Genomic DNA, 27326 nt, shown 5'->3' on the forward strand with positions numbered 1-27326 from the left:
ACAGCCTACTGCTCCAACATTGCACACACGTTGAAAGACTGCTAGCAGTACTGCAACAAAGTGCAGCTTTAGCTTCACATCTTTGTTTTAGTCAATAAACCTTTTTTTTAAACAGAAGATGAATCTTACAAATTAAGACCATTTCTGCAAAAGAGCTTACAATCTAGTTTTAGGTGTGGTAAACAGGAGTTAAAAACTTCAGAGAGGAAAAAGAGGACAATGCATCGATATCAGCTCGTCAGTTTGAAAAGTTTGGTACTTGTTCCAAAGTACACACGACCTATCTCAGAGCCTTCCTTTGTTTTCCGTATCAAGAATCTTGAGGACAGAGTATGTAGAGGTCTATAAATGAGGCAACACGACACACAGCACTGCTTTGTAATGAGAAAACTATTTATTGTAGATAAATCAAAGACCAAGACGACACACAACCGTGTGAAGCCTTCGATTACTGTAGTATACCTTGTAAACACACTGCAACTTCAGTGATGTAGTATAGCTATGGGAAATCCATCAAATGTATCGGCCACTCATTTTCATACAAGAATGTCTAGATACTGACCAAGAGCGAGCAAGCGAAGGAGAAGAAAAAAAACGCATCTGTGAAAACTTCAGCAGAAGAGCAATTTTAAAAGAACTTATCCACAAGTCACCCTATTCACACAAGGTAGCAGCATGGGAGGTCACACAGTATGTTTGTGAACTACACAGTCCCCAGTCACTACTGACCCAGTATGTTCATAGCAGTGTCAGACAAGTCACTTTCAACTGTTCATTTTTGCTGATAAATCAACTAGTTCTTGGTTACATAGATTTGAATAACCTCTGTGAACACAAACTCCTGCTGCAATGCAAATGGGCACTCCTAGCTACTAAGCAAGAGGACAACTGTTAAAAGGGACAGTGTGGCTTCTGGCAAAACAGGTCAACAGGACATGAGGGGGGTCCCAGGGAAGCTCCTTGCATTTCTACCAGTGTCACTGTATGAATGAGAAGAGAACCTGACATCTCCTTCAAGAGAAAGAAGGAAAAAAAGAAAATAACACTTAAAGGATTTCACTTGCCTCATGCATTCTGCTTTGAAACCGAATCAAAACACTGAGGTAACAGAGAATGAATGTACTGCTTCATTATGTTCCCTGCTAATCATCCTCTTTCCCTAATGTGGTCAAGTTGTAAAAATGAACTCAGCTGACGGCACTCTTCAAAATTCACGTGTGTTTTTGGGGGTTTGGTTTCACAACCCCTCCCCCAGCCCCCAGTAATATGATTTCATCCCCCAGAAAAGATGTATGTTAATCAAGACTAAAAGAATGTGTTCTTCCCTACACACGACGGAGTTCCATCCCTACTAATTTTACAGCATCAAGAAAAATTTCTCACATTTTCTAAACAATTTTCAACACAACACTTAAAACTCAAGTAGCAGGGACTGTGAATGAAATTCAGTTTTCATTGTAAATAACTGAGATCACAAAGTCTGCATGGCTGGAATTAACCAATATTAACCTCTTTTCACCATCACTTTTTATACATGCAAGTCCAGCGTGCTTCAATCACGTAATGTTGCATTTTTATCAACCCCCCCACCCCAACAATGGTTACCAACAAGTTATATTATCTTGCACGTTCAACTTATTTGTGGCAAAGGTTTGCTTTGGCAAGCTGTTGCTACAACTGACAACCTGATTTTCTTCAAGTATTTCAACATACCAAACAGCAACATTACTTTCCATTTTCAAAGTAAAGGTGAGTCCATAGAGGGACGTAAATTAAAAAAGAAAAAACACACATTATCTAAAAATTAAGGAGCAGTAATTGACCAATTCAGTTTTTATTCAGAAATGCTAGCTGTATTAGGTTGACTCAATGATGACACGTCTCACTGAACTCATCAGCAAAACACCAATTTTCATTTGCTTTAACTGTTATGCACCAAGAAAAAGAAATCAAAGAAGTTTAACAGTAAGACAACAGGAAACTTACTCAAATGCTCCAAGCTTTCAAGACTTCAGACATCCAGTAACTTAGTTTTTGCATGCTACTACCCCCTAGAGATAATGCCCATTCCCAGTAGATGGAAATTAAAACATTCACATGGAAAATGTAACATACATAATTAAGGAACTTTGGAACCTTGTTGCAAAGCTATTGAAAAAGCATACACATCAAACAAAGAATATTCCCCTTTGAAGTACTTTTTCAGTTATGTGATCTGAATGTGGACTTGTCAACTGTAAAGAAAACTTCCATTAACTAGCATCTAAGTTCCAGGAAAGAAGGCAAATTCCTAATCAGCTGGTCAACTCATTCTGCTGGAAAGAGCAAAATAAAGCAGATTTTGAATGTCTTCATTTTCTGCTTCCGTTGCAGCCCACTGGTCACCTATGCAAATATTTCAAATTTCAACTTAAAAAACATACAAAAAAAATATTTTTGAATCATTAAGTAGTACGTCTGAGTTATATAAAGAAGGTTAAAGACATCACGGTTTTACTAATATTAAGCATATACATTTCAAGTTTAGAATAAATTATTTAAGCAATACATTCCCAACCGGAGCTCTCCCAAGCTCATGCTTGTTTTTTTCAGAAGATGCCGCTATCAGTAATACAGTTCTGGTACAGCAGGAACTCTTTTTTCCATTCCGTCTTTCACTATTGATGCTAAAAGCTCTTTATAGGTAAGAAGGATAAAGTTATTGTCCTAACACATTTTGATGAACTGTCTTGTGGTTAGTTTCATTAACAGGAAAGGAGGAGATATTTTAAAAAAATGATAAAAAACATAGCTATTTTAAAGCAATTTTGTCCAAAAGCAAAAAATAATCAGCATGTTTCATGTGTAGCACTGTTTCTCCCAACAGAGAACAGGTGCCTGTGTTCAGAGGTACAAGTTCTGTGCATACACTTGCCAAGTTAACGTGGTTTTTAAACCCACCTCAAAATGGCGTGTTTCAAATCATGGAAGGTCTAAAAGCTGCACATGAACATTATTTAATGTTAGACACACACTAAGTTTTATTAAGCATTACACTAGAACTATTTTGGTATAAAAATACTTTATTTTAAAGCTATGAAAGTTATAAAAATATGTAGTTAAACCTTCAACTCACAGAATGTTTGCTATTTTTAACATTAGTAATTTGTTTCTCCTACCGAATCTGGATTTTATTCGAAAGGTTTACAAGACAATTATTACTATCATTTAAAAAACCCAGCATTACAGGGAGCTGTACTAATTGTGATATTTTATCAGTATTCATTTAACCTCTAGGTTTTTTAATGAAGGCAGCAAAAACAACTATTTTCTGATGATACAGAATTTCTTATTTCTTGAAGCGTTTCTGTGGTTGACCACTTCTTCATTAGTTACCTGCAGCATGGCACCTTCCTGCCAAAGAAAAAAAAAGTGTATCTGAAGATGTTTATCACATATGTCTAAACCAAATTACCAATAGGGGAACTTCAGCCATTTTTTTAAAAAAAAGTAATAAGCAGTTCACTGGTGTGTCTAACACAAAAGGAACAGGACTTTTGTTAGCTGAGTCCACGTTCTTCAGTAGGTAGTAGCCTGTCAAAGGCAATGGAACTTTGAAGTTAGGGTGTGGGCATTTTTTTGTTGTTGTTGTTGTTTTTTCTTGGTGGGTTTTGTTGATTTTAATTTAAAAAACAGATCTAGTAGAGTATGCCACCCATACTCTGAATAACTCATTAGTTGGTGAGTTTTCATTAATTTGAGGAGCAAACATTGAATGCAATTGCGAGTAAGGCTGACTGAATTTGGCACTAAGGTTTATTAGCTGCAAGAACTATAAAAAATGGTGGAAACCTCATCATTCTAGCCAAATTCCAGATTAAGTAATTACATTATACACTCATAAAATACCACCTGCAGTTTCATTTGAAGTTTTCACTTCCCCTCCTAAAGAACTGCTTATGCAGTTGCTATAAGAATGGACGACACATTCCTTCACAGAGGCAGATGTATTCTGTGGTGCAATTTTTTTCCTTACACGTAAACAGTCTAAAGTTACTTGGGAACCTTCAGGATGAAATGTGTTATATAAAACAGATTGCAGTAGACAAGACACATAACAACATAGTTCATTTTCAACAGCACAGAGCTACCTTCATTGCATTACCTTGCAACCACCATAATGCATAGACTCCCAAGAAAAATAAAATGTTGCAGGATGCAAAAATAAAGTTGTATGATTTAATTAACTTGTGACCTACCATTTTAACTACCAACACCAGGGATGGAACCCTTGCAAAGCTTTACTAATGGACACTTGCAGGTCTCATTTGTTCAACTGTAGCAGAGTACAGTGGCAGCAGTCTATGCTTGTCCAGGGTTCATATCATAGCTAGATTCCAGTAGGAAAAAAATATGTTAAGTAGCTGAAATTAACAAAAATTTGTTTGTAAAAAATTTAATAATACAAGAAAAACAGGATTCACAAATTTCTTTTCAGTTGGTAATCGTTAACTCAAATTTATTGCTATGTTAAACTACATAATGATAATCACTATACTGAAAGAATACTGTCATATAAAATTAGTTTCTCATTTTTGGAACATTAAGAAAGGAAAAAGTAAATAAGATCTTACCTAAAGAAGTTTAACTGATGCTTAGAACTAGTTTGCTCTACACCCTCAGCCTTCGTTGGCATCCTTATAACACTACCGTAGTTAAAGCTTTGCAGAAATACAGCGCAGCTTTTTAAGACTGGCTGAACTTAGTGACGTTTTCAAGAGTTCTCTTGTACTAGACCTGTGTCCCTGGAAGAGTACCTCGCTGGGGATATTTCCTTTCCTTGCCATTGAAGAAGCAGCATCTAAAAGATCTAAAAACGTGTTTCTCCTTGCAGAGATATCCCTTAAGTTATCTAGATATTTAAATCTGATCATTTACAGACAACATACTTTTTTTCTGACCAGCATTTAATTTTACATGTACAACAATAGCTTTATATTATTTGTGGGACCTTATACTACCCACTCCTTGCCTTATTTTACAATATTAAAAAAAAATCTAAAATTACACAATATTTCCTTTAGAATTATTTTATTAAATCATAAATGTACAACAGCTTCTTAACTCTACACACGCACTTAAATTTTTAAAAGGAAAACGTTATGTCTTATTACACCATGATCCTGGCTAATAGCTTTTCAAAACTTTGAGAAAAATCTTAAAAAAGGTTTCACATGTCACCTGAAACTTACAAATTTAACATTATCAAAGGAATGCTTCTACACTTACAAAGACCACTAGAAAGAAACAACAATTAAAAAGCTAAGAAACTGTCTCAAAGGCATTTTTACAATCCTTCCTCCACAGTAAGGTAATGTTATTAAATAATCCAAATCCATTCACAAAATGGCTCTCTGCATCTGCTCTGGTGTCTTCTGCCATATCACTGCATATTTATGCATGACTGAGATAAGTGTTTCCTTAACATTGTTATTTCGATAACCTGAAGCTGTTCTGTTACCTCTGGGCTCTCATCCTCTCCTATTTATACAGTGAAGCCTGTTTCAACAGAAGTAAAGAGTAAAAAAAATAGGTTATGAAATTATTCATCTAACCATTTTTTAAAGGAAAGATAATATCCTAAAAAGCTTTTAACTCCTGCAGCTACTCTCACGAATCACTGCAATTTTAGCACTTAAAAACATACTTACCCATGGCAAGCTTGCAGAAGCTCAATAACGGCTCCTCCCTCCATATCCACCACTTCCTCCACTGCCCCCTGGACCATAGTTTCCTGCAATTACAGGAAAACAAGCAACAGAAGAGTTACATCTGTACACTTCTCAAATCAAAAATGCTTCTGATCACTCTATCGAGACTAGCATCCAATTTACTTCCAGAGATATCCAACACAGATTTTAACATTTCACTGTCTGCATCTTACTAACACCAAAAAACTGCCACATGCTGTAATCTTAGAAGATTCAGCAGGGCCACATGTAATTTGATGCCCTATACTGTCTTGAGACCAAGAAAGGGTTTCGTCTTTCAGTTTCCATTTCACAGGCTTTATACACCATATTAAATAACATTTAGACAACTGAAAGCAGGAAGTGTCAGAAAAGAAGTGGCACTAAAACAAAAGGGAAATGGGAAAAATCTCAGGAAGTTTGGTGGACATTAACTGGAGTATAGAGTAGACCATGAAGAGTATGCAATGAAAGCAAAGAAAGTTTTCCTACAGATCTTTACAGATCGGTATCTGTAAGACATGTTGTAATAGTTGGGGGGGGAGGGAGAGGGATGCGTTTTCCCCAGTACATGCTTTACACTCCAAAGAACAATAAAAAAATTGTAGCCATCTCACATACTACACAGAACAAACACAGGTATTGTGCATCTGTTTGTTGTTGAAGAATCTAGCTATTTTTACCCATCAATCTTCCCTCCCACCTCCCCAAAGAGCCAGAGCTTGCCCACTCTGTTTGGCTTGAAGGCAGGTCAGGACATAAACAATACCTCCACCATATGGTCCCCCCATGTTCCTGCTGCCACCAAAATTTCCACTCTTCATTGGACCGTAATTGGATGGCTGCTGGTTGTAGTTTCCAAAATCATTGTAGTTTCCACTTCCGTAATTGCCTGCATTATCAACACAAGAGAGTAGAAATGCCCAGATAAGCTAAAACACGCATGGAATTATCTCATTATTATACATTTAAATAAAACACAAGATCATACAATGATTCCAGCAGCATATGAAATTAGCTGCTTTTTTTTTTTTTTAAACTGTTTGGAAAGTTGTTCTTGCTAACCCCACCCACACACCTCCCAAATCTCAAGCGACTTGCACTGATTTACAACTGAAACACTCTATCCTTTCAAGCCAGTAGGTTACCTCCTCCATAGTTGTCATAACCACCTCCATAGCCCCCACCCTGGTTGCCATATCCAGGTCCTCCTCCACCGTATCCTCCTCTTCCTCCTCCGTAACCAGGACTGCCACCGAAGTTGCCACCTATGACAATACAATCCTTTAAAATAAACTTTTCAGTGTAGAAGGCAACCCAACTCTAAATGGAGGATATGTTTCTGTTTACAAGTCTACAGAGGAAGAAAAGGGTGGTAGTAGTTTTATGAAGGCACATATCCAACTCCCACCCTAACTGAATTGTGAATAAAGCCCGCTAGTCAGACTGCCTAAAAGCATCAATGAAGAGACTTGAATCTCTTTTTTCCAGACAATTTACGAAATGCTGCCATTCTAAAGAAAAGGGCATACATAGTCATCTAGATGCACCTTTATATGGCAAACCATATGGTTATAGTGTGAGCCAACAACTAGGTGTGCTTCTTAAAGCCAACAAAATAGCTTTGGCAATTGAAGTAAGTTTTATATGAATAGTAAGTGAATGTATAAGCATTTCAGAATGAAGAAAAAGAGTAAAATTGAAAAAAAAAAAAAAGCAAAAACAAAACCCCACAACAGAAGTAAACTAACCTCCAGGTCCTCCACCATATCCATTATACCCATCACCAAATCCACGGCCACTCCCATATCCATCTATTGGAGGAAGAAAAAAAGATCATTTGGTACAGGTGAATTTAAGTGAATTCTTTTGTTATCCAACCCCTATGACCTTAAGAACCAAATCTCACAAGCACTTGGTTTAGAAAAATGCATGTGAAACACCTCATCTAATCTTTCCTTTACCTCTTGCATTTGTAAAGTACTGAGTTCATTTTGGACATAGTATACACCCAGTTAGCTTTCACATCATTTCCGTGTTCAAGAAAGAACCCCTCCACCATAAAGCTCATGAGTGCTGCATATGATTACAGACAAGAAGTCTCTAAATTCCTTAGCAGAATCATTGAGTTTACGTTAATTTTGGCATTTAATAAAATTCTTTAAAAATTAGATCGCTTGAGTTACATCAATAGCCACATAGTCAATTTGCATACTATGCAAGAGGTCTGCAAGTTATTTAAAAAAATAAAAATTAAAAAAAAACAAAACACTTCAGCAGTTATAGCTGCATTTAAAGTAAACAGAAGTAGCTTACAAAGTTACCCGAAACCTGAAGGATGGTGTAAATGAGAAAAAAAGTGCTACAAACATGCCTGTCTTACCGGCTCCCCCTCTGAAATTGCTGCCAGGCCCCGGACCAAAGTTGCCACCACCTCCACGTGCATCACCAAAACCAAAGTTCCCTATTAACAGTTGACAGTTTTAATGCAGTGAAATCACAGGAAGCGAACACAAAAATGAACTATAAAGCACTAAGCATTACTTGCACATACCTCCTCTCCCACTCCTAGAGTTCTGAACTTCCTGCATTTCCTGTCTAGAGAGAGCTTTCCTTACTTCTGCATTATGGCCATTGATGGTGTGATACTTCTGCACTGTAACCACAAGAAATAAAATACGATGAGCACTGAAGTACTCATCTGGAAACAAACAAGAATCGCCAACTACCAAAAACGAAGTAATTTCCAAATTAATCCATACACTTTTCATCTAATTGTTTTAAAACCCCTGAATACCAAAAATATATTTAAACAAAGAATCCACTAATTATTTAAAATACGTGTTCCCACGCAACTCAGGAGAGCTATGACACGGCAAATATTCATGCACTTAAAAACTTAGCTTCACACAATTACCGTGACTGTAAACGTTAGTATTATCAGATGGAACAGTGACATGAAGATTACTCACATACGATTTTATCCACAGGATCATGGTCATCAAATGTAACAAATCCAAACCCTCTCTTTTTACCAGACTGTCTGTCAGTAATGATTTCAATAGTGTCAATTTTTCCATATTCCTCAAAGTAGTCACGAAGGTGGTGCTCTTCGGTGTCCTCTTTAATACCACCAACAAATAGTTTTTTCACAGTGACATGAGCACCAGGTTTTCCAGATTCCTGTTACAAAAATGTTCCAAATTACCACAAAGAAAGGCCATTTTTTCAACTGCTATTTTGCCAGGATTTCACGCATGCAATACTAATAAACTAAAACTTTCAGACACTGAGGTAGCTCTCTTACAGTGTATGTCCCTAAAACCTCTTTGTAGGGTGGAAGGCAATGCTTTTACTCCCCCAACCTGCATGGAAGTTTTAAACACCCTGATGAAGACACACGTTCAAGTGCTATTAAATGCCTAAAGGTAAATAAAAAGCCTTTAAGTAGACTGAGAGAAAAATGTGCGACCAACTGCTCGAAAGAACTGAAGGTATCCACTAACGTAAAATTAAAAATCGTGCTCTAGTTTACTTAAAACAGAAGTGCATCAGATTCCTCTGTCCACCTCTCCATCAGCAGTGAAGCCCACATTCCGCATCTCAACAAAGCTTCAACTACAGCAAGTACAGTCATGCTCTTTAGCCTCTTCAAAATAGAAATACACAACTCCTCACATTCCTTTAAAAAACAATAGAATTAAAAAGGAAAAAAAGGTTTTGTTTTGAGCATGATGTTCAAGCCACTGCAGTAGGTAAGTATGACAGCCCTCAAGCTTGTTAACAGCTTTATGCGTATGAACAGTATGTACATACACTGCTTTAATTATGATTTCCCAAATACTAATTAACCCTGCATTCTTCAGGGAATGTAAAGAAAACTGGAATCGCTAATAGTAACGGTTCTGGTTGTTTCCATTTTCCCTGACCTATGGGGCACTTCATTCAATTCCAGTTCATCAATCCAAACACATTAAAAAAATGGTTCCAATATTATGCGTGAACTGGTTAAATCCTCCCAGAGCTCTGACAAGGCAGCGAACAGAAGTCACCTAGAATCTGTACTTGCTCCTGAAGTATCTCTGTGCCCCAGTAACCCAGCTGAAAAGCCTACAGGTATGCTATGCTGCTTTCCCGTGCACCCACCTAACTTATAGCCTGGAGTTTAAAACCAAATATGCCTGAAGCAAAAACGTGAGTAGTCCCTAGGTTGATTTTGAACACTACCCCTGGGGAAGGAAAAAATAAATAATTTCTGCACTATGCTCTCTATTTTTGGTCACTTCAGTCACCTTTGAAAAATACCCAGAAGACTGACAGGAGCTCATTAATTTGAGATGTAGTAACAGTAACCATTCCAGAGAAGAGTTGGTTTGGAATTTGCATAATTACATTCAACACGTTTCAGCTAACAATGCTTTCCAGGCCTCAGTTGCATCCCTTGCAGACATGATTCATAACCAAAATAACTAAGAATTTACTATAATAATAGAGATTTATGTAATATAGTAAATTAACAGACCAAAAGTGTGGGAACGGTGCCCCAGCCACACCCTTTAACCAAGAGTATATAAGCCCAGACAATTTCTAGTAAGAATGAAGCGTACCTAATCTGACCAAAACAGAGGTTCATTTCTCAAAGCACAAATATCTGCTTTCAAAACCGTATTTACCTCTCTAGCCACAGCTCTCTTAGGCTCCACCACCCTTCCATCAATCGTGTGAGGTCTTGCAGCCATGGCTGCATCAACTTCAGCCATTGAGGAGAATGTTACAAAACCAAACCCCCTTGATCTTTTGCTTGCAGGATCCCTCATTACCTAAAAACAATGAACAAGTTTAAACCACATCTACATGTCTCATGTGAAGCTTAACAGTAACAATATTTGGAGAAAACATACAAACCTAATTTGAGTATTTCTTGGTTTCAAAATACAATTACATATAAAGCAGCAAGCTATCAAGGACACAAGCAGCACTGCTGCTTAGCATCACAGAAATTCAGAACATCGCTAATTCTCTACCAGTAACTCAAACTCTGCCAACAAAAACCCCATAGCAGCAATGCATGTTTAGATTTATATTTGCTTTCTCTAAAATCAAGCATTTCTTTCAATCTCCCTGAAGAGCACACTTAAAAATTGGCTCATGAAATATGGATTTACAGCTTCCTGAACAAATTCAGTGGAACGACTCCTGCAATAGAAGAAATAAACATACAGAAGATCCCAGGCTGCAGAAAGCCATCCTTCCCCAGGTTCATGGGGCTGCTTACCATGGTATCAGCTTTCTACCAAAGGTTACAGATCACACTGTTGCAGATGCAATCATGCTCTGTGTACTCCCTAATTAACTTCAGTGTCATCGCTTGAAGTGCATTTTGAACAGTTGTAACAAGTGGTTGAAGATGAGAGATTTTACAAAAAACAGATTGTGAATGCTTGCTAATTTTACCAGCAGACTTTGCAAGAGGAAACCTGCACAAAGCTTTGATACGCTGTTACGTATGAACCAACTGTATGTACACTGAAGAAAACTGCACGCTCTCTTTGTTAAGTTGTTCAAAAAACAACTCCCCATTTTTACAATTTCTACACATTCCATGTCATTGTTGTGCATTAATATGCCAAACTTACCACGCAATCTGTAAGCTTGCCCCATTGCTCGTAGTAATTCCTCAAGCTTTCCTCTGTTGTTTCAAAGCTTAAGCCGCCAATGAACAGCTTGCGGAACTGCTCCTTTTCCCTCTATCACAGAAAAAATGATTACATTAATATAATTTACAATACTTGCCCTGCACCAGCATAATCAGACAGTAAGTAAGACTTTCTTAGAAGTCAAAAACTTTCACTAAGAGACATTTCTCAAAATTAGGTTTGGCTCTTCAAAGCATTCTACCAGTATTCAAGAAATTAAGCAATTTACACAATTCTCTGGGTCCAACTTCATGAAACAGATCTTAATAATGTGCTTCTCTTCCCATCTCTCCCTCCAAATATTAAAAGCAAAGGGCCAAATTTAAATATTTCCAGGAGAAAAGTCCTCTCAAAGACCGGTATCAGACACCTTTTAAAACCCCACTGGAGAAAAAAACGCTCCAAAGTACCAAAGCGTCCTCATTAGAAATAACATAAATCCATTTGAACTGCCTCTTTTTATTCCAGATAGCATTCATTTTTAAAAATCATTATGGCTCAAATTATTGCACATGGATACTATTTAACCAAAGCATTAACAAATATAAATAAATATGGCTAAATATGTTCTCAAATGGGTCACTGATTCATATCCCCTCATTAATTATTAAAATGAAGGAAGCTAGACCACCTGTAAAATTTATTTTGCATTCTGAACCAGAGTTAGTGCTAACCGCATCCCCTCTCAACATCAGGGATATCAGAACTAAGTGGAAACATCACATTTCCCTTTTAGGTACAAAGTATGTTTTCAATAAAAGACTATTACTTTTCAGAGCAATTTTCATTGAACTTATTCAGCAGAACTATCTACAAAACAATTGTGTCATTTAAAAAAGCCCAAGACCAATAACAAGGTATTACGTTTACTATTTTGTATGCAATATGGTAACACAAAATGTCAACCTTCCAACCCTCTAAAAAATATTCTTATCCTAAGAAGATAGCACATCGCTGTAAGCAAGAATACCACTGTATCATAGATTTCACTAGTCCACATGTCAAATACCAAACTAAAAAAAAAAAAGCACTGAATATTAACCCCCTTTCACAGAACGTAATAATTTCATCATCTTGTTTGATAGAGTCAACTGTCCTGCCAGGTTTAATTATGTCAGCTTCATACTGGTTGGTCACTCTAAAAATGAAGAACATTTCCCTTTTTTTTTAAAGTAACATCTAGAAAGCAAAAAAAAGTGCAGTGTACAAATGCTTTCAAAAGCATTAAGCCAGTCCACAGGAAGACCAACATGGTTTCTGAGGTTGTCAAAGGTAGGCATGATGTAAAAACATGTAACGTGGAACAACACAATTACTAGAGACAACAACATCCGATCAGTTTTTGTTATTGGCCTACTACCAGCTGACACGGAACTCAACTGTTATAAAATCTATTTTTTCCCCCTCCAATTAACTATGGCATTTGAGAAAATTTGATTTCAGTATCACTTAAAAGCACGACATCCAACAGCAGATTCCAAGTATTTTTTCTTCTAAGAAACACACAGGAAGCTAGTAGTATCTCCTCACTGTGCAGATGACTAAAATTAGATCGAATTGAGTTTTAAAGCAAGAATCCCATGCTTTCATATCATCTCCTAAATGGAATAAAGGAAAGCATGCTACATACCACACTCGGACTTAAGTCACACCATCATTCCTCATTTGAGTAGACTAGCAGAGAAATTTTAAGCAATGATTGCTTAAATGCCAAAAAACCCACAACTAAGTGCCAGAAAACCTCTCTTTAAATTGCTCCAGTACAACTGCTTAAAGATTAGGGACTACTTTCTAGTTTCCTAGGCCCACAGGAGACACTTTTCCCTATAAAGTCATTCCTTTATGTCTAATAACAAAACTAGGATACAAAAACGTGAAAATCAGGCAAATTTAGAAGGCATAGTGATTCTTCCAATAAATATTAGACTTACTTTTAAAAATAGTAATTCAATAGTTTCAAAAAGTAATGCCATCTTTGAGATGGCTGTAACAACTACACTCACTTTTTAAAAGGCAAATATATACCATGCATTACTCATAAACATTAAACAGAGTAGCAAAACACCGGGAAGTTTCAAAGAATTCATACATCTGTCATAGAGCACATGCTGTACCTGAAGCAACATCTAAACACACACATCTGAACATGGCAAAAAGGAAATTCACTGCTTCTTAAATGGAATCTCTGTGCGACAATATCCTAAACATGCTGTTCCGCTCATACACACGCACAGCCGCTCAATGGAGAGGGACTGTCTTAACCGTATCAGTTTTAGGAGACTCTGACTATAATCTGGGATTAAACTCCCACTAGGGTCCAGCAATCTTTGATAATCCTAAATTTACGCTGAACCGGTAACATCCCTGATATAAAGCATAATTAAGCCAGTCCCTCTCAGAATCTCGATGAAAGCACTCAGTTGGTTAAAAAAAAAAAAAAAAAAAAAAACCACCACAACCCATTACCACCCATTTCCCACACCCCCCAGTATAAAAGCTAGAAGAAAGACCTCCTTAGAAGTTTCCATAGTACATGCTGTGGCAGGAACAGAATGAAAGAGAAAATGTTATGAACTCCTTGGAATCTTCATTAGAGTTTGTGTTAAACCTTCTCTCGTAGCCTTAAATCGACGCTTCACAGGACTGGAAAAACGTGAAGCCTTAACTGGAAAATTGACCATCAGAGCAGTAAGATGCATTTCACGTAGTAGTAAGGCATGCATAAACACGCCGAGCTGTCCGCAGAGCTCTGCGGAGTCGGGAGCTCGAGTAACCAAAACGGTTAACGGCGAGAGGTGGGTGGGATCTCGCAACAGCTAATGGCCAAGCCCGCCAAAAGGCCGGCAGGCCCTAAGCAGGAAGGCTCTCCCCTCTCTTCGGCCCAGGCAGTAGCCCCGCTGCCCCCCTTCAGGGAGCAGACCCCCGCGGTCCCGCAGGCCGGCTCCCCCCGCAGCCCCGGCGGCGGCTCCGCCATGTGGCGGCGCCCAGGCCGGCAGGGCCCCGCAGCGGGGCGAGCAAAATGGCGCCCGGCAGCTGCCGCCGCCCGCAGCCACGGCGGTGCGCTGGGAAGGCGAGCAGGGAAAAAGGGAGGGACTGCGGAAACGCCGACCCCAGCTGAACCCCTGGGGCGGCGGGGAAACCCACCGCTGCGGATCTATGGGGGGGGAGAGCCCGCAGCAGCCGCTCCCCGCCCCGCAAACACCCCAGCACCGCAGCCCCCCCCCCCCCCCTCGGCCTCCCGCCGCCATTTTCCCCCTCCCCCTCGCGCCGCCATTTCTTAGCGGCGCCACCGCGGCCCGGCAGCGCTCGCTCCCTGACCAGCCCCCGCGGCCGGGCCGGGAGCCACCGCCAAATTCCCGAGCCCGCCGCCCGCCCGCAGATCCACCGCCGCCTCCTCCTCCCCTGAGGGCTGCGCGGCAGCACCAACGGCTGCTTCCAGAACCTTCCTCGCCGCTAACGCTCCCCGCGCGGCGGGAGCTCCGCTCCGCTCCGCGCCCCCCCCTCGGCCCGGGGAGGTTCGCTCGGTGCCCTCCTGAGGAGCCGTCCTGCTGAGGAGCCGCTCGCCGCCCTGCCCACGTACCATGTTCTTCATGGTGTCGGCGTTCCTGCCCGGGAGCGCCGCGCAACCCGTCAGAAATGGCCGCCCGAGCTGTTACGTAATTTGAAATAGAGCTCCGCGCACTGCTAGCGCCCTCCTCCTCCTCCTCCTGCCTTCCGATGGCTCGGTTTAAAAAAAAATAAATAAAAAAAAAAAAAGCTCGGATCCGGAGCTTAGATAAATCCGAAGGGGCAGTGTTTCTGCGTAACGCCCCTCTGTGTTTTTATCACGTAATAAAAACTCATCGGCTCCGCTGGGAATGACCCTCTCCGGAATGAGCCGAAGGAGCCGTCGCCGCCGAGCTCATCCGCTTCGGCACCCGCCGGAAAGAGCCGAAGCGCGGCCGGGAGACCATTCGCCTCGCTTCGGCAATTTCCGGAACTCTCCGAAGCGGGCCAGACGGCCGCTCGGCAATTTCCGGAGAGAAAACGCCGCAGCGCCCGTAGACCGCGCAGCCCGCTCGGCAATTTCCGACGGCGGAAGGGACCCGCGAGACGCGCCCGAGCGGCTCCGAACCGGCTCGGCACCGCGTCCCCCCCCCCCCTCCGGAAATTACCGAAGCGCTGCACCTCAGGGCGGGGGGCTATAATTAGCCGCAGGGGGCTATCACGCTGTTTTACCCCCCCAGTGCCGGCAGCGCGGCCCCTTCCCCTCGCGGCCGGGCGGGAAGAAGCGGTACCGGCCCCGGAGAGCGCTGCGGGGGGGCGCACCGCGCCGCCGGGCCGCTCCCTCCCCTCCCTGCCTCCCTCCCTGCCTCTCCACGCGCCCCGCGACAAAGGGTGAGTGCCGGCACGGCGCTGCGGCCGCCCCCCGCTTCCTCCTCGTCCTCCTCCTCCTCCTCCCTCAGCCAACAGACCCCCGGCAGCCGCCGCCGGTGCCCCCCGGGCCGCTCCTCAGGGCCCCGCCGCCCTCCTCGCCTCCCTCACGGCGCCGGCCAAAATGGCGGCGGCCGCCCCGCGCCGCTCACCCAGTCGCTCTCCCTGTCGCCGCGAGGCATCTTCCTTCTTTTGGACGCCTGGCGCGGTCCTGCGCTCGCCCCCCGTTGGAGAGACGTCTTGGCCCCCCTCCTGTGCCGGCGGCGACGACGGTAGGAGCTCGCAGCTGGCGCGGAGGCGGCGGCGTGCGCTCTGCCCCGTCAGCCGCCGGCGCGCACTGCTCGCCCAGCCCAGCCCCGACCGCCGCCGCGCCCGCCCTGCGCCGCCGCTCCCCTCCTCCTCCTCCTCCTCCTCCTCCTGTGCTGCTGGGTTGCCGCTGCCGCCCTCCCTTCCCCCCCCCCGCCTTCCCCCCGCCCCCCGCCCCAGCCCCCTCGGATGTCGCTGCCGCCGCCGCCGCTCAGTGCGCGCAGGGCGAGAGCCGCGAGGAGACGGGGGAGCGGCGCGGCCGAGCACCATTGAAGTCTGTATCCTTCAGCTCCCCCCCTTCCCCTCCCCCCCGCCTCGGGGCCGGCACCCCGCTTTCCCCCCTCCCCCCCCCCCTTTTTTTTATTTGATATTTATTTTTATATATGTATATTTTTTTTCCCTTTCGGCGGGATCCGCGGCAGGCCTCGGGGAGGGGGAGGCAGGGGGGCGGCCCCGCGGGCTGTGCCGCGGGGGAGGCAGGAAGGAGGGGGGGGGGGGGGGACGAGGAGGAGGAGGAGGAGGAAGGAAGGGGGGCGCCGGGCAGACAAAGCCGGAGCCCGCCAGCGCCGAGGGGCGGCCTCCGCAGCCCGGCCTCCGCCAGCAGCCTCCGGCCGGGGGAAACGTGGCGGGGTGGGGTGCGGTGGGGTGGGGGGGCCCCCGGGGTGCAGCACCCCCCACACACACACTATTTCCCTTTTTTTTTTAATCGTTATTATTTATTTATTTTCCTATCCGTTAGCGCTGTTGGCTCTTCCCCTTCCCTCCCCCCCCCCCCCCCCTTCTCTCCTTCCTTTCAAACGCGGACGAGGCGAGCCCCGCTGCGCCGGGGCCCCCGGAGGGCCCTGCTCCCACCGCCCCCGGGCCTGCCGGAGGAGAACGGGGCGGGATTGGGGAGCCCGGGGGGCTTGGCTGGCCTCGGAGGACTTCTCTCTTTTGCCTTGCCCTGGCTTATGTGGAATTCTTAAGTTTAATAGTTGGCAGTGGGGCAGGGGTAATGCACGCTGAAAGAGGTGGCCGGTAATGAGAAATGTCGTGGAAAAGGGGATGGATTGTGGTCGACACAGGTTAAATCTGCCCAGGTGAAATCTGTACACCTTAGCTGAGCTAATTTTGGCGTAGGACCTGAATTCTTGCAATCCTGAGAATCAGAAGGCAACGTTACAGTTGCATTAAGATAAATACTTGCTCATCAGGACTCACTACCACGTAAGAGTGATGGGTGACTCTGTTACACTGCAGATGTGTAGCTGCTCCCCGCCAGATTCACAGTTAACACATCCCAGTATGTGTTTTAATTAACTGCTAGAATCTGAACTCTTGTTCCATTGGGTTTAAGGAAATAAGCATCCCTGATGGTCCTCCCCCTTTTCCCTAGAAACATCTCTGTGCCTTAGTAGGCCTTGGGAAAAGCCTTTTTTCAACCATATGTACCACTTTGTAAGTGTCAGTTATCCTGGCTAGGTAAAAGTGTGTTGCTGGGTTATGCCGGACAAAGTAGTAATCTACTTTTTGTTCTGGATTTAATCCGTGTTAGAAATGTTATATGCAATGAATACATGGGGGTTGGAACAAGGACCATGCTTGTATTGGGATGCCTTTCTTTGAGTAATGTAAACTTCCTTTTAATTGTCATGCATTTTTCTAGTAAAAGCTCTGCAAGTCTGCAATAAAAATGGCCTCCAATAAAACTACATTGGTAAGTTCATGCACACCTAAAGTATGTAAGGATTTAATCAACATATTTTTCTTCAAACTTATAACTTGGCATCTCCATTTAAAAGATACATCCACATCTCCCCTCCCCAGCATTGTTCTGACCAAAAATTCAGATCCAGAAAGTAAGGCTACTAGAAAGGACATTTTCTTTGGCTTTAACAAATCTGCCATTTCTGCAGAGGTGCATTGGGAAAAAGACCAAAAAAAAAAAAAAAGGCTCTGCACAATTTCACGTGTCCTACAGTAGAAAACACTAAGGATTTTTTTAGCCTCCTTTCAGGATACCATGTAATTTATCGTATATGTAAAAATGAAACAAGAGTAATGTATTTGTTTAATTTCTTCTAGTTTATTCAGGAAAAACTAATTGTCTGAGAAAAGGCAGTCCTTACAGAAGAAAAATAACTATTGGGAAATGATGTGGTTTAGTTAAGATGCCCTCTAAAATGATTGTTAACAAATAACAGTTTCTTTGAATTTCATAGGAGCAGAGATTATCAGATGCAAACCCCTCCTGGACCATTTTAATGATGCATTCGTGGATCTCAAGTCCTGTAAAGCTTTGCTTGATGTTAAAATATGAACTTTTAAGGGCAGTTGGTTGCAGAAGTTGATTTAATTGCCATTTAATTTAGTTATTTTATATATATGCATAGATACACGTGTGTGAAAGAACTGAAAAAATAGAGCATGAGATGCATCCAAGGTTGCTTGAGGCAGGGAGCTAAGGAAGAATGCATATACACAAGTCACCATTTGGGTGGCAGAACAACTGACTTTCAATGCGCTCAAAAGGCCGGTTCTTAAATTTCCTAAAATGGTTGCTAATTGACCCAGATTGAGGCACGTTAAAAACTTGCATCAACTCATGGCTTCACAGTGCAGCGCGGTGCTTGCTTTACATGATATGATAAAAAACAGCTGTAAGGATTTCATCAAGATGAATGTCTGAACTTTATGTCAGTAATTGATAGCCCGCTTTTCCCTAATTTGAGGAAGTGTAGTGGTTAGCCAGCCCAGGGAGGAGGTGCCTCAGGGATGGGGAAGAGTCTGTGAATGCAGTATTTTTAATATTTTGATGTTGTTCAGGGTTTTGCTGCACAGGTCAGGAAAATCAGTTATGGTTCCCATGGGAACCGTAACTAATTCTGCTTCATTTTGTAGTTTATGCGAAACCTACATATATTAGGGGATAGCTCAGCTCTGGAACTGTAATTCTGATTTTGTTACCTCTTGTATCTTGAAACACTTCACCACAATGTCATGTCAGCGTTCTAATATTGCCCCTCAGAGAAAGAGCGATTATCCACTGAGGAACATCTGTATCTGGCACACGTAGCTTCTGAATGCAGAGTGGGAAATGCGCCACAGATGAGTATCCAGTGGTTAAATGCCCAAGTTAACTCTCAAAACAGGTCACCCTAAAGAAGGGACTTTTCGGGGCTCTATTGGACATTTCTACCTTTTGAGTCAGCTGCTGCACTCACCTGTAAGCTGAGATTTGCATGGGCTTGTATAATCTCAGAACTTAGAGTTCTTTAATGAACGTTCAATATTTCTCCAGGCACTGCAGTTAGATATTATTTACTAGGTTGGAAAGGCTCAAGAAGAGTTTGGAAAGTAGTGCTGTTCAGAAGATGTAATTAAACCCCTAATATATAAAACAAAAAGCAACGTACCCTTGACGTTGCTTTTGCTTACTGAACTTCAAGGAAAAAAAAAAAAAAGCAGATCCCGTAATGTTCATTTTCTTCTATGGAAGGTTATACAGATACTTAAAGTCTTTAAAATTTTCAGAAATAAAGAGGTTACTTTCATACAGAGGTCCAAACCATTTAAGTGACAAGAATGAGTGAAGCTGAAAACAATATTAGAAAATGGTCTTCCGCTGAATTAGAGAAATTCAGTCCAACAGGGAACACAGATTGAGATGTTCTACCTGTAGCCTGCTTGCTTCATTGCCAGTATTTAGTATGATAATACCATGCTATAGTGAGTCTGTGTCACTTTTTTTCCTGCCTTTTTTTTTTGTTGCTGTTTTCCTCATCTCTACCCATTTCTCTTTTTAATACTTTAATTTCTTAAAATAAGCAGCCTTCTTAGGTGAGTTGGGCATATTCATGTTTTTACTTAATTTTGGTCTTGCGTTCTTTTTTCATGTGCAGGCAAAAAAAAAAAAGCCAGTGTGGTTGAGTTGACGCTTCTCAGACATGAATACCGTGTTCCAAAATACACCTGGAGTATGCAGGCAGTTAAAATCTAATTGGAAGTACATGCTCTGTTTTAAATAATCCCTTCTATACTCCCAAATCAAAACAAGCGTCACACAAGTTGTATACAGAAAATTGCTGTTTGAAAGGGAAACTCGAACCTTTTCCTTGCCTTACTTCGTTGTTTGCACCTTCAGTTTATGGGTTGCTAACCAGAGTAAAGGTATTTTGGGGAGGGAGAGGAAAAATTGATTACAAAAAAAGGAAGAGCACAAAGAGTAGGCTTTGGAAAGACAGAATCAGCTTCTTCAGTTTGCAAAAAGAAGACAGTTTTCTTTGCGCCTAACCGATATTTTTTTTCTGCCTTTCACCACATCAAGACAAAATTCTGCAAAGTCTAAAAATTAGTTTCAAAATTGCTTCACAGTATTCGCAAACTAACCCACGTTAATTCTAGAGAAGGCTAGAAAAATGCCATAAACATCAGTGATCCATGATTTTTGCTTGTTTGTTTCTGATATGTAGGAAGTGCATTAGTGAGGAAGTAGTTCTCATTTAGGGTGCTGCATGACTGTATAGTTTTTTGGAGCTTAATAATTTTCCCGTTAATTTCTGGCTGCCATTTTAACAATTTCCCTATAAGGAGCAATCCAAAATGGCAACCAAACTGTTCTTGGTCTGTTAATGCTCCAGAAATGTGATATGACAAGGTTACAGACCTGTTCCAACCTTTTCGAGACTGCAAACAAGGAAATTCTGAAATGTGTCCTTCTATAACTATTAAATTGTGCCTTATTAAACTGGGAATGCCTTGAGGATGATGTGGATGTAATATTTATTTTAAGAACTTGAAGAATATTATTTAAAGTGTCAAATGTAAACTTAAAACACTTAAAAGTTAGCAAAACTTCATTTACATGTTAAGTGCTGTACTTTAAGTGTAGCTGTCTTAAAGTTTGGCACCTTTGTGACACCTGAATGTAAGTTACATCGGTGCGTGGCTAAGAATGAGAAGGGACTGCAGTAGTTGAATGCTCCTAGCATGCATCCTGGAGCATGCACCCTGTTCAATAATTATCACTCATTATTGAATACTTTGTTTATAGTAGCACTACATCATAAACTTTGCTCCCATCAGCTTCTCCTTTTTTGGAAAACGTAGTAACCACTTTTTTTTTTGAGTAGCATCCCCTTTCTGTTTTATGCATTTTCACAATTCCCTTATTACTTTTCTTTACTCTGCCTTACGCTGTTTCTTGCCCTCTGCCCTTTCACAGGCGTAGAGTTAACTTACAGAAGCTTTATAAAATTTCGAGCATGTAGCACTGGGAATGAAATTTATAAGGGGAGTGGAGGCACTGATTGTACGGACAAAAATATTTCACCTTTATAAAAACTGTTGTTAAGTGTTGGGTATCTTGTTAAGTGACTGAAGAAAACCCAAAATATTAACATGTCTTGCTCAGGTTACCCGACCTCATGCACTAACGTGAAAGGAGTCTGAGCTTCTGGCTATAGTGTGAATAAGTACACCACTCCTTGCTGTTTGTTGACCAAAGTTGGATTTGGCCAGTGAAGTAACTGTGTAAAGCGGGAGAATGAATAATGGCAATCTGAATTTCTTTTGTAGCACAAAATGGGAAAGAAACAAAATGGCAAAGGTAAAAAAGTTGAAGAGGCGGAGCCTGAAGAATTTGTTGTGGAGAAAGTCCTGGACAGACGTGTTGTGAATGGAAAGGTGGAATACTACTTGAAATGGAAAGGCTTTACAGAGTAAGGCATTCCACAGTATTTTTTTCTGATACAATGCTAAATACTAACCATCTGTTTGAAATAGCTGCGTGGATGGGGGGTTGGATGGTGGGGGATGCGTTTTAAAGAGTGGAAAGGGGAGGGCATCCATAAACGTATTCAAGTGGGGCAGTCAAGTATGAAAATAAAATAGACGATATCTAGCCTAGTGTTCATGCTTCGTAAAAATGCTCCAAGGTTCCTACTAAGTCTTCGGTGATCATTCTTTTGCCATTGTTCTTTGATTTAGCTTGTGTCAATATCTATCAAGGTAAGCTAGACTGACAGTTGTCATAATATAGGTACACTTATACATGGGATGGAACGAATGTTATTTCTGAGAAATAAATTTTGCAGGGATTCAAACTGTAGGCAGCTCTGAAGTAGTGCATTCAAGGCAGATATTTTGCTTATTGTTTACTTTTTTGAACTTCTCTTGAATTAGATGAATTTAGAAAAGGAATTCTCTGTCATGGTTGCCTTAATTAGACATACCCAAAAGGTACCTGTCAGTCTCTCTCCCAGACCTTGTATAAGCACAACTGTGCTTTACCAGCTGAAAAAAGGGGATGCACCGAATGTTCATATAACCTAGCTTTTGAACATAAGTAGTTACATGTGCAGCTACCTTATTGTTGTGTGTCTCGCAAAGCAGTTGCATTGCAACTTTCTGCAATTCTGTCACCTGAAATCTGTGCAAAGATGACTGCATAAACAGCAGTGTGTTTAGTATGCAGGGGTCTGGTTTAAAGTTGTAAAAATATGTTTTAGTAACTGAAAACAATGTGTTGATACCTTGTTTGTGCTGTAGTACTGTGTCAGTATTTATACATGAGGATTTCTGGTGAAGTGCTTAATTGTTGTAGGAAATGTTCATGGGCAACTTAAACAATTATTTAATGGAGTACATGCTGACTGGAGCATTTGCAATAGCCAGCCCTAGACCTGGAGCTTTACTCTCTGTAGTCAAGCAAAGAAGGGAGATACAGTTAAGCTCAGTGCTCAGAGACTGCTTTTGAGAGCATTTCTGGTACATAGAAGGGACAGTCTTTAGGGGAGCCAGGAGGGGAGTCAGTTTAATTCAATGGGTAGGTCGAGAGTTGAATGTCTGAGCTCCCGCCAAGATCAAAGGACTTAACAGAGCTGCTTATTCTGTACCTTAAGAAGAGTTGAACAATATTCTTCACACTAGCAGAGCTTACTTCTTTCAGTCATCGAATGTTGCATATGTGAAGGTTGTGAAAGATGATGAGAGAGGCATCCTTAGGTTTAAGAAAGATGACTTACGTAATGAGAAAAAAATGACTTGCTTAAGGTGAGCCATGTGGCTAGCTTTATGTTTTTCTTCTTTTCCTAGTTTTATATAAATGTGTGTATGTTTCAGTGCTGACAACACGTGGGAACCTGAAGAAAACTTAGATTGTCCAGAGTTAATTGAAGCTTTTCTGAACTCTCAGAAAGCTGGTAAAGAAAAAACAGATGGTGCCAAAAGGAAATCTTTGTCAGATAGTGAATCTGATGATAGTAAATCAAAGAAAAAACGTGATTCTGTAAGTATATGTTTGTGCGCTAAGCTTTGTTTCTCCTGTGTCTCTTCCTATCTATCCAATCCCTTGCCCTCAAAATTCTATCATGACTTGGAGAATTGGAAACAAACGTGGGTTTAAAACTGTGAAAATTGCACAGTATCTGGAACAGTTGTTGGAAATTGTAATGATACATAGTGGTCAATGAGACTGTCAAAATAGTGGGTAAAAGATGAGTACTTGACATTCCTCTATATGACCAGAAGTTTTGACGTTGTCCCCTGATGCTTGTTGAATAATTAAAAGTAAGACTGGTTGAGAGTTACTGACAAACAGTGGGAAGTGGGTCAGTTTGTATTGGAGCAAAGTGCTCATGAATGCAACAAGGTGAAGTTCTGTTCTGGCTTTTGTATGATTAAGCACATGATTAAATGGGTAAGTGGGAAGATGGCAAAATGTGAAGACCAGGCAATTATTTAGATTATGCTGGACTTGATGGTGGAGAAAGTGTAGAAAGGGTGACTGAAGAAAATCTACCTTTACATGTAAAGGTTTGGGTTTCGCCTACAGTTTGAATGAATGAACATGGTAAGTTTAGTGCTAGTAAGTGCAAAATAATGCACGTATTAAAGTGTGTTTAGTAGTTCCCATTTTCCTCTCTAAGCTTTCAAACTGTAGAAATTTGAATTGAAGCTGGTTGGCAATGGCAGTGGTTTACTGAAGACAGCTGTTGGATGTGTGCTGTCAAAAATGGGTGGTGTTCAAAGGCATCAGAAGGAATACTGACGTACAGAAAACAAAATATTATTTGGAGTATTTAAAGTCAGTTGTGTGGCTTGACCTGGTGCAGTAGTGGTCACTGAAAAAGGATGTTGTGAAACTAGAGGAAATAATAAAGGAAACAGTTGTAATATTCTGCAGCACTGGTGTGATCTCAGTGAGCCAAGAGGAGTTGAGGTATTCCCTGTGGGTGCAGTTGCACAGTTGGCTTAAGCCAAGCTAAATCCCCAAGTCTGTTGTTCTGCTGAAAGGGATAGGTTCTTCCCGCTGCCAGGACTGCATTTTGGCTTTGCTCGTTTTGTTGCTTTTCATAGCCATCCTTGTCTTTTTGTCTACTATAAGGATTTTAGATTGCTTGTTTCATCTATTGAGCGTTCAGAAATAACTGCTAGAAACATTGATGTAGAATTCCTTTATTCTTGCTCTGCATCTGAACGATTTGATCTGAAGACCAGTCATGAGGAAAAAAAAAATGTCATCTTCAGGCAATTATTATATGTAATCATAGCTTTTGTAATTATGTAAGGCTGTATTTTGTTTTGTTCTGTTACGCATGCAGACAAATGCATGTATCTAGCTCTAAAGCCAAAATACAATTTTATCTTGAAGTAGATAATGATCTTCTAACTTGCTCAATAGGTTGATAAGCCAAGAGGGTTTGCGAGGGGTCTTGATCCTGAGCGGATAATTGGGGCTACGGATAGCAGCGGAGAGCTTATGTTCCTCATGAAATGGTAAGTCTTCCATCCATAGTTCGGGTCTGTATTACAGGAGGGCAGGCAGTTGCACTTAGCTGGTGAAAAAACTTCATTTCAGCAGGCAGATGCTGGTGGTCTGCTTATTAACCTTGTGTTCTTAGAAAAAAACAAAACTTGTGCAATCACTCAGTACTTATTCCCCCTTTCTTCCAGAACCAAAATGGCTTTAGGTTCTCTTGGTTCAGTTTTACAGAAATAGAAATTTGAAAGGGAAATTCAGATAAAATATGGGGAAAATGGTATTTGTATGGAAAAGATGGATCTCGGTAGTGTTCTTGCTGAGGGAATGGCAGGCCGAACTCCGCTTTTACATAAGCAGAATCTAGCTGCTGGATAGCCAACCTTTGAATCAAACATAGTGCCTACTGTTCTGCATGCAATCATCCGGATAGAAAGTTGGAAGCAACTAGTGGAGGAAGCTGAAATTGTGATGAAGAAACAATGTGAAGGAGGAGTTTGCCATTATGGGCCTATAACAGGGGAAAAGTGATGGGGGGAGTTCGTGGTGTTGGGAGGGTAGGGGGAAAACAGTGCCATTAGCTAGTGTGTTGGCAGAAGACTTGTCTTTCTGCAGTGAATAAGTAGGGTAATTTTTTTTTCCAGTGTTGAGAATAGAAGAGATTGAATTAGCATTTGCTGGGGGGCAGATTTCTTAAGGTGGTAGGGGTGATAAGAATGATGGTTTTCAACAGCCTTTGAGAAAGACATGGTTTTTTGAATGGTGTCAAACTGAGTGGTTTCCAGAGAATCGGTTTGTCATACAGTGTACCTGGACTGTTGAAGATCAGTGCATGGGAAGATTCTGCTTCCCTTCTGACTGTTCAAATTCTCTTTAGTATGTGGAACTCAGAGTTGGAAAATGTGGATCATGACTTCAAATTTCTGTAGGGATAGTTGGCAGAATAAAGCGCAAAAGAAAACATTAAAAAGGAGCATATTTTTGTCTAGTCCACTTGCAATTGGTTAGTTTTTCCATAACTGATTGTAAGCAACGAGTGTAGATGTAAGTACGTAAGCACAAAGCTGATTTGTAAAATCAGCATACACTTTAAAAAGGAGCCTGAAGCATGTCAGATTGGAATGTTTTTTTTGTTACCCCAAGACAGCAGCAGGAATAGCAGTATAAAATGCAGCAAGTTACTTGCATAAACATTTAATACAATTTGGATGTAAATAGCACCTCTTAAGACTGATGCTATTGTGTGTTAAAAGTTTCACTTTGAATTTGAAGTTTTGATTATGCTTTAAAAGTAAAATTAGCAAGGTTTTACTTACTTCATTACGTACTGCAATTGGTAACAGTATGAATGGTTGCCTTTGAACAGCACTTTCCTTAAAATAGGAGAACATGAGAAGGGGAAGAAGATATGGCTATGAAATCTCGCCATTAGCATGGAGATTATTGATAGCTGTTGTGAAAGAAATACTGAAAACTGATTTCTAGCCAATACTCTTCAGAATTTTATGATGCGTAAAGAGCTGCTAAGTTTCTATGAATATGTATGCTTCCTGAAACCCATTGTTGTTAAAATAATTTAAAGCACCCTGGTATGAAAATAAGTTACTGAATTAATAATTATGCATTTTCTTAAATCCCCCTCTCTTCTACATCAGGAAAGACTCTGATGAGGCAGATCTGGTGCTGGCCAAAGAAGCTAACGTGAAGTGTCCTCAGATCGTAATCGCTTTTTATGAAGAGCGACTAACTTGGCATTCATGCCCAGAAGATGAAGCACAATAATTGTTTGCATTGCTTTTTTATATATATGAATATTAAAACCTGAAATTTGATTTATTAGCAATGTGAGAAACATACATTCTAACAGGATTCAAATTTGATATTTTTTTGAAGTAGTGTGTTTTGCATCAACAGCAAGTAAATAAAAGCTTTCTGCAACTTGTTTCATTTATCATGAGAGAGCATTTGATACTACTACTTCCTCCATATTAGGTAAAAGCTTTTATAAAACATTCATAAACTTCCATAGTTATTACGGAATCATAATGAATGTCTAAACAAGCTCACAGATGTTTTGTAGTCTTCTATACTATTGATGTGCATGTATCTTCTTTACCCAAACCTAGCCCTTAAAACCTGTAGAATCATTCTTTTTAGTATTTGGGATCACTTGGTCCCAAGAAGACCAGGTGAAAACTAACTTTGTAGTAATTTGAATGTTATCAGACTGTATATTGTTTACTTTATTGTAAATACTGGTGAACAGTGGTCAATAAAATAGTTTTATATTCTTCCTTTATACTGATAGGCTGTGACTCTTTTGAAGCGGTATGATATTTCTGAACTTTTGATATGTTAAGCTCTCAATTCGTAATGTATTTAACTGTAAGTTGTTTTTGGGGGTAGATTGATTAATATTACTCCACTGCTACTCTGTAAGTA

The 27326-nt window shown here is 41.0% G+C and overlaps 2 protein-coding genes across 14 annotated transcripts; one reads left to right on the top strand and one right to left on the bottom strand.

The window, feature by feature from the left end:
- Positions 1 to 372: 372 nt before the first annotated feature.
- On the bottom strand, positions 373 to 16224 carry HNRNPA2B1 (heterogeneous nuclear ribonucleoprotein A2/B1). Of its 10 annotated transcripts, none has more exons than XR_007165686.2 (12): positions 15991 to 16224; positions 11366 to 11476; positions 10403 to 10549; positions 8702 to 8912; positions 8284 to 8385; positions 8104 to 8193; positions 7481 to 7543; positions 6878 to 6997; positions 6499 to 6621; positions 5691 to 5773; positions 4239 to 4369; positions 373 to 3393 (listed from the first exon to the last, which is right to left on the bottom strand). XR_007165686.2 is itself a non-coding variant. In XM_048070327.2 (12 exons), the coding sequence occupies exons 2-11, from the start codon at positions 13951 to 13953 to the stop codon at positions 5712 to 5714; spliced, it is 1047 nt and encodes a 348-aa protein (XP_047926284.1). In that variant the 5' UTR covers positions 13954 to 13961; positions 14744 to 14999; the 3' UTR covers positions 5054 to 5538; positions 5691 to 5711. The 10 variants fall into 10 exon arrangements, 9 of the variants coding, with proteins under 9 accessions (XP_047926279.1, XP_047926280.1, XP_047926284.1 ...); XM_048070327.2 differs by lacking the exons at positions 373 to 3393; positions 4239 to 4369; positions 15991 to 16224 and adding exons at positions 5054 to 5538; positions 13936 to 13961; positions 14744 to 14999; XM_048070325.2 differs by lacking the exons at positions 373 to 3393; positions 4239 to 4369; positions 15991 to 16224 and adding exons at positions 5054 to 5538; positions 13936 to 13961; positions 14868 to 14998.
- On the top strand, positions 15539 to 27183 carry CBX3 (chromobox 3). 4 transcript variants are annotated; one of them, XM_048070328.2, is made up of 6 exons: positions 15539 to 15802; positions 17790 to 17840; positions 21701 to 21843; positions 23246 to 23411; positions 24807 to 24901; positions 26540 to 27183. In XM_048070328.2, the coding sequence occupies exons 2-6, from the start codon at positions 17817 to 17819 to the stop codon at positions 26664 to 26666; spliced, it is 555 nt and encodes a 184-aa protein (XP_047926285.1). In that variant the 5' UTR covers positions 15539 to 15802; positions 17790 to 17816; the 3' UTR covers positions 26667 to 27183. The 4 variants fall into 4 exon arrangements, with proteins under 4 accessions (XP_047926285.1, XP_047926286.1, XP_066847949.1 ...); XM_066991849.1 differs by lacking the exon at positions 15539 to 15802 and adding an exon at positions 16299 to 16418; XM_048070329.2 differs by lacking the exon at positions 17790 to 17840 and having other exon boundaries at positions 15552 to 15802.
- Positions 27184 to 27326: the final 143 nt, after the last annotated feature.

The sequence above is a fragment of the Anser cygnoides genome, chromosome 2, assembly GCF_040182565.1.
Source record: "Anser cygnoides isolate HZ-2024a breed goose chromosome 2, Taihu_goose_T2T_genome, whole genome shotgun sequence".
Classification (NCBI taxonomy): domain Eukaryota; kingdom Metazoa; phylum Chordata; class Aves; order Anseriformes; family Anatidae; genus Anser; species Anser cygnoides.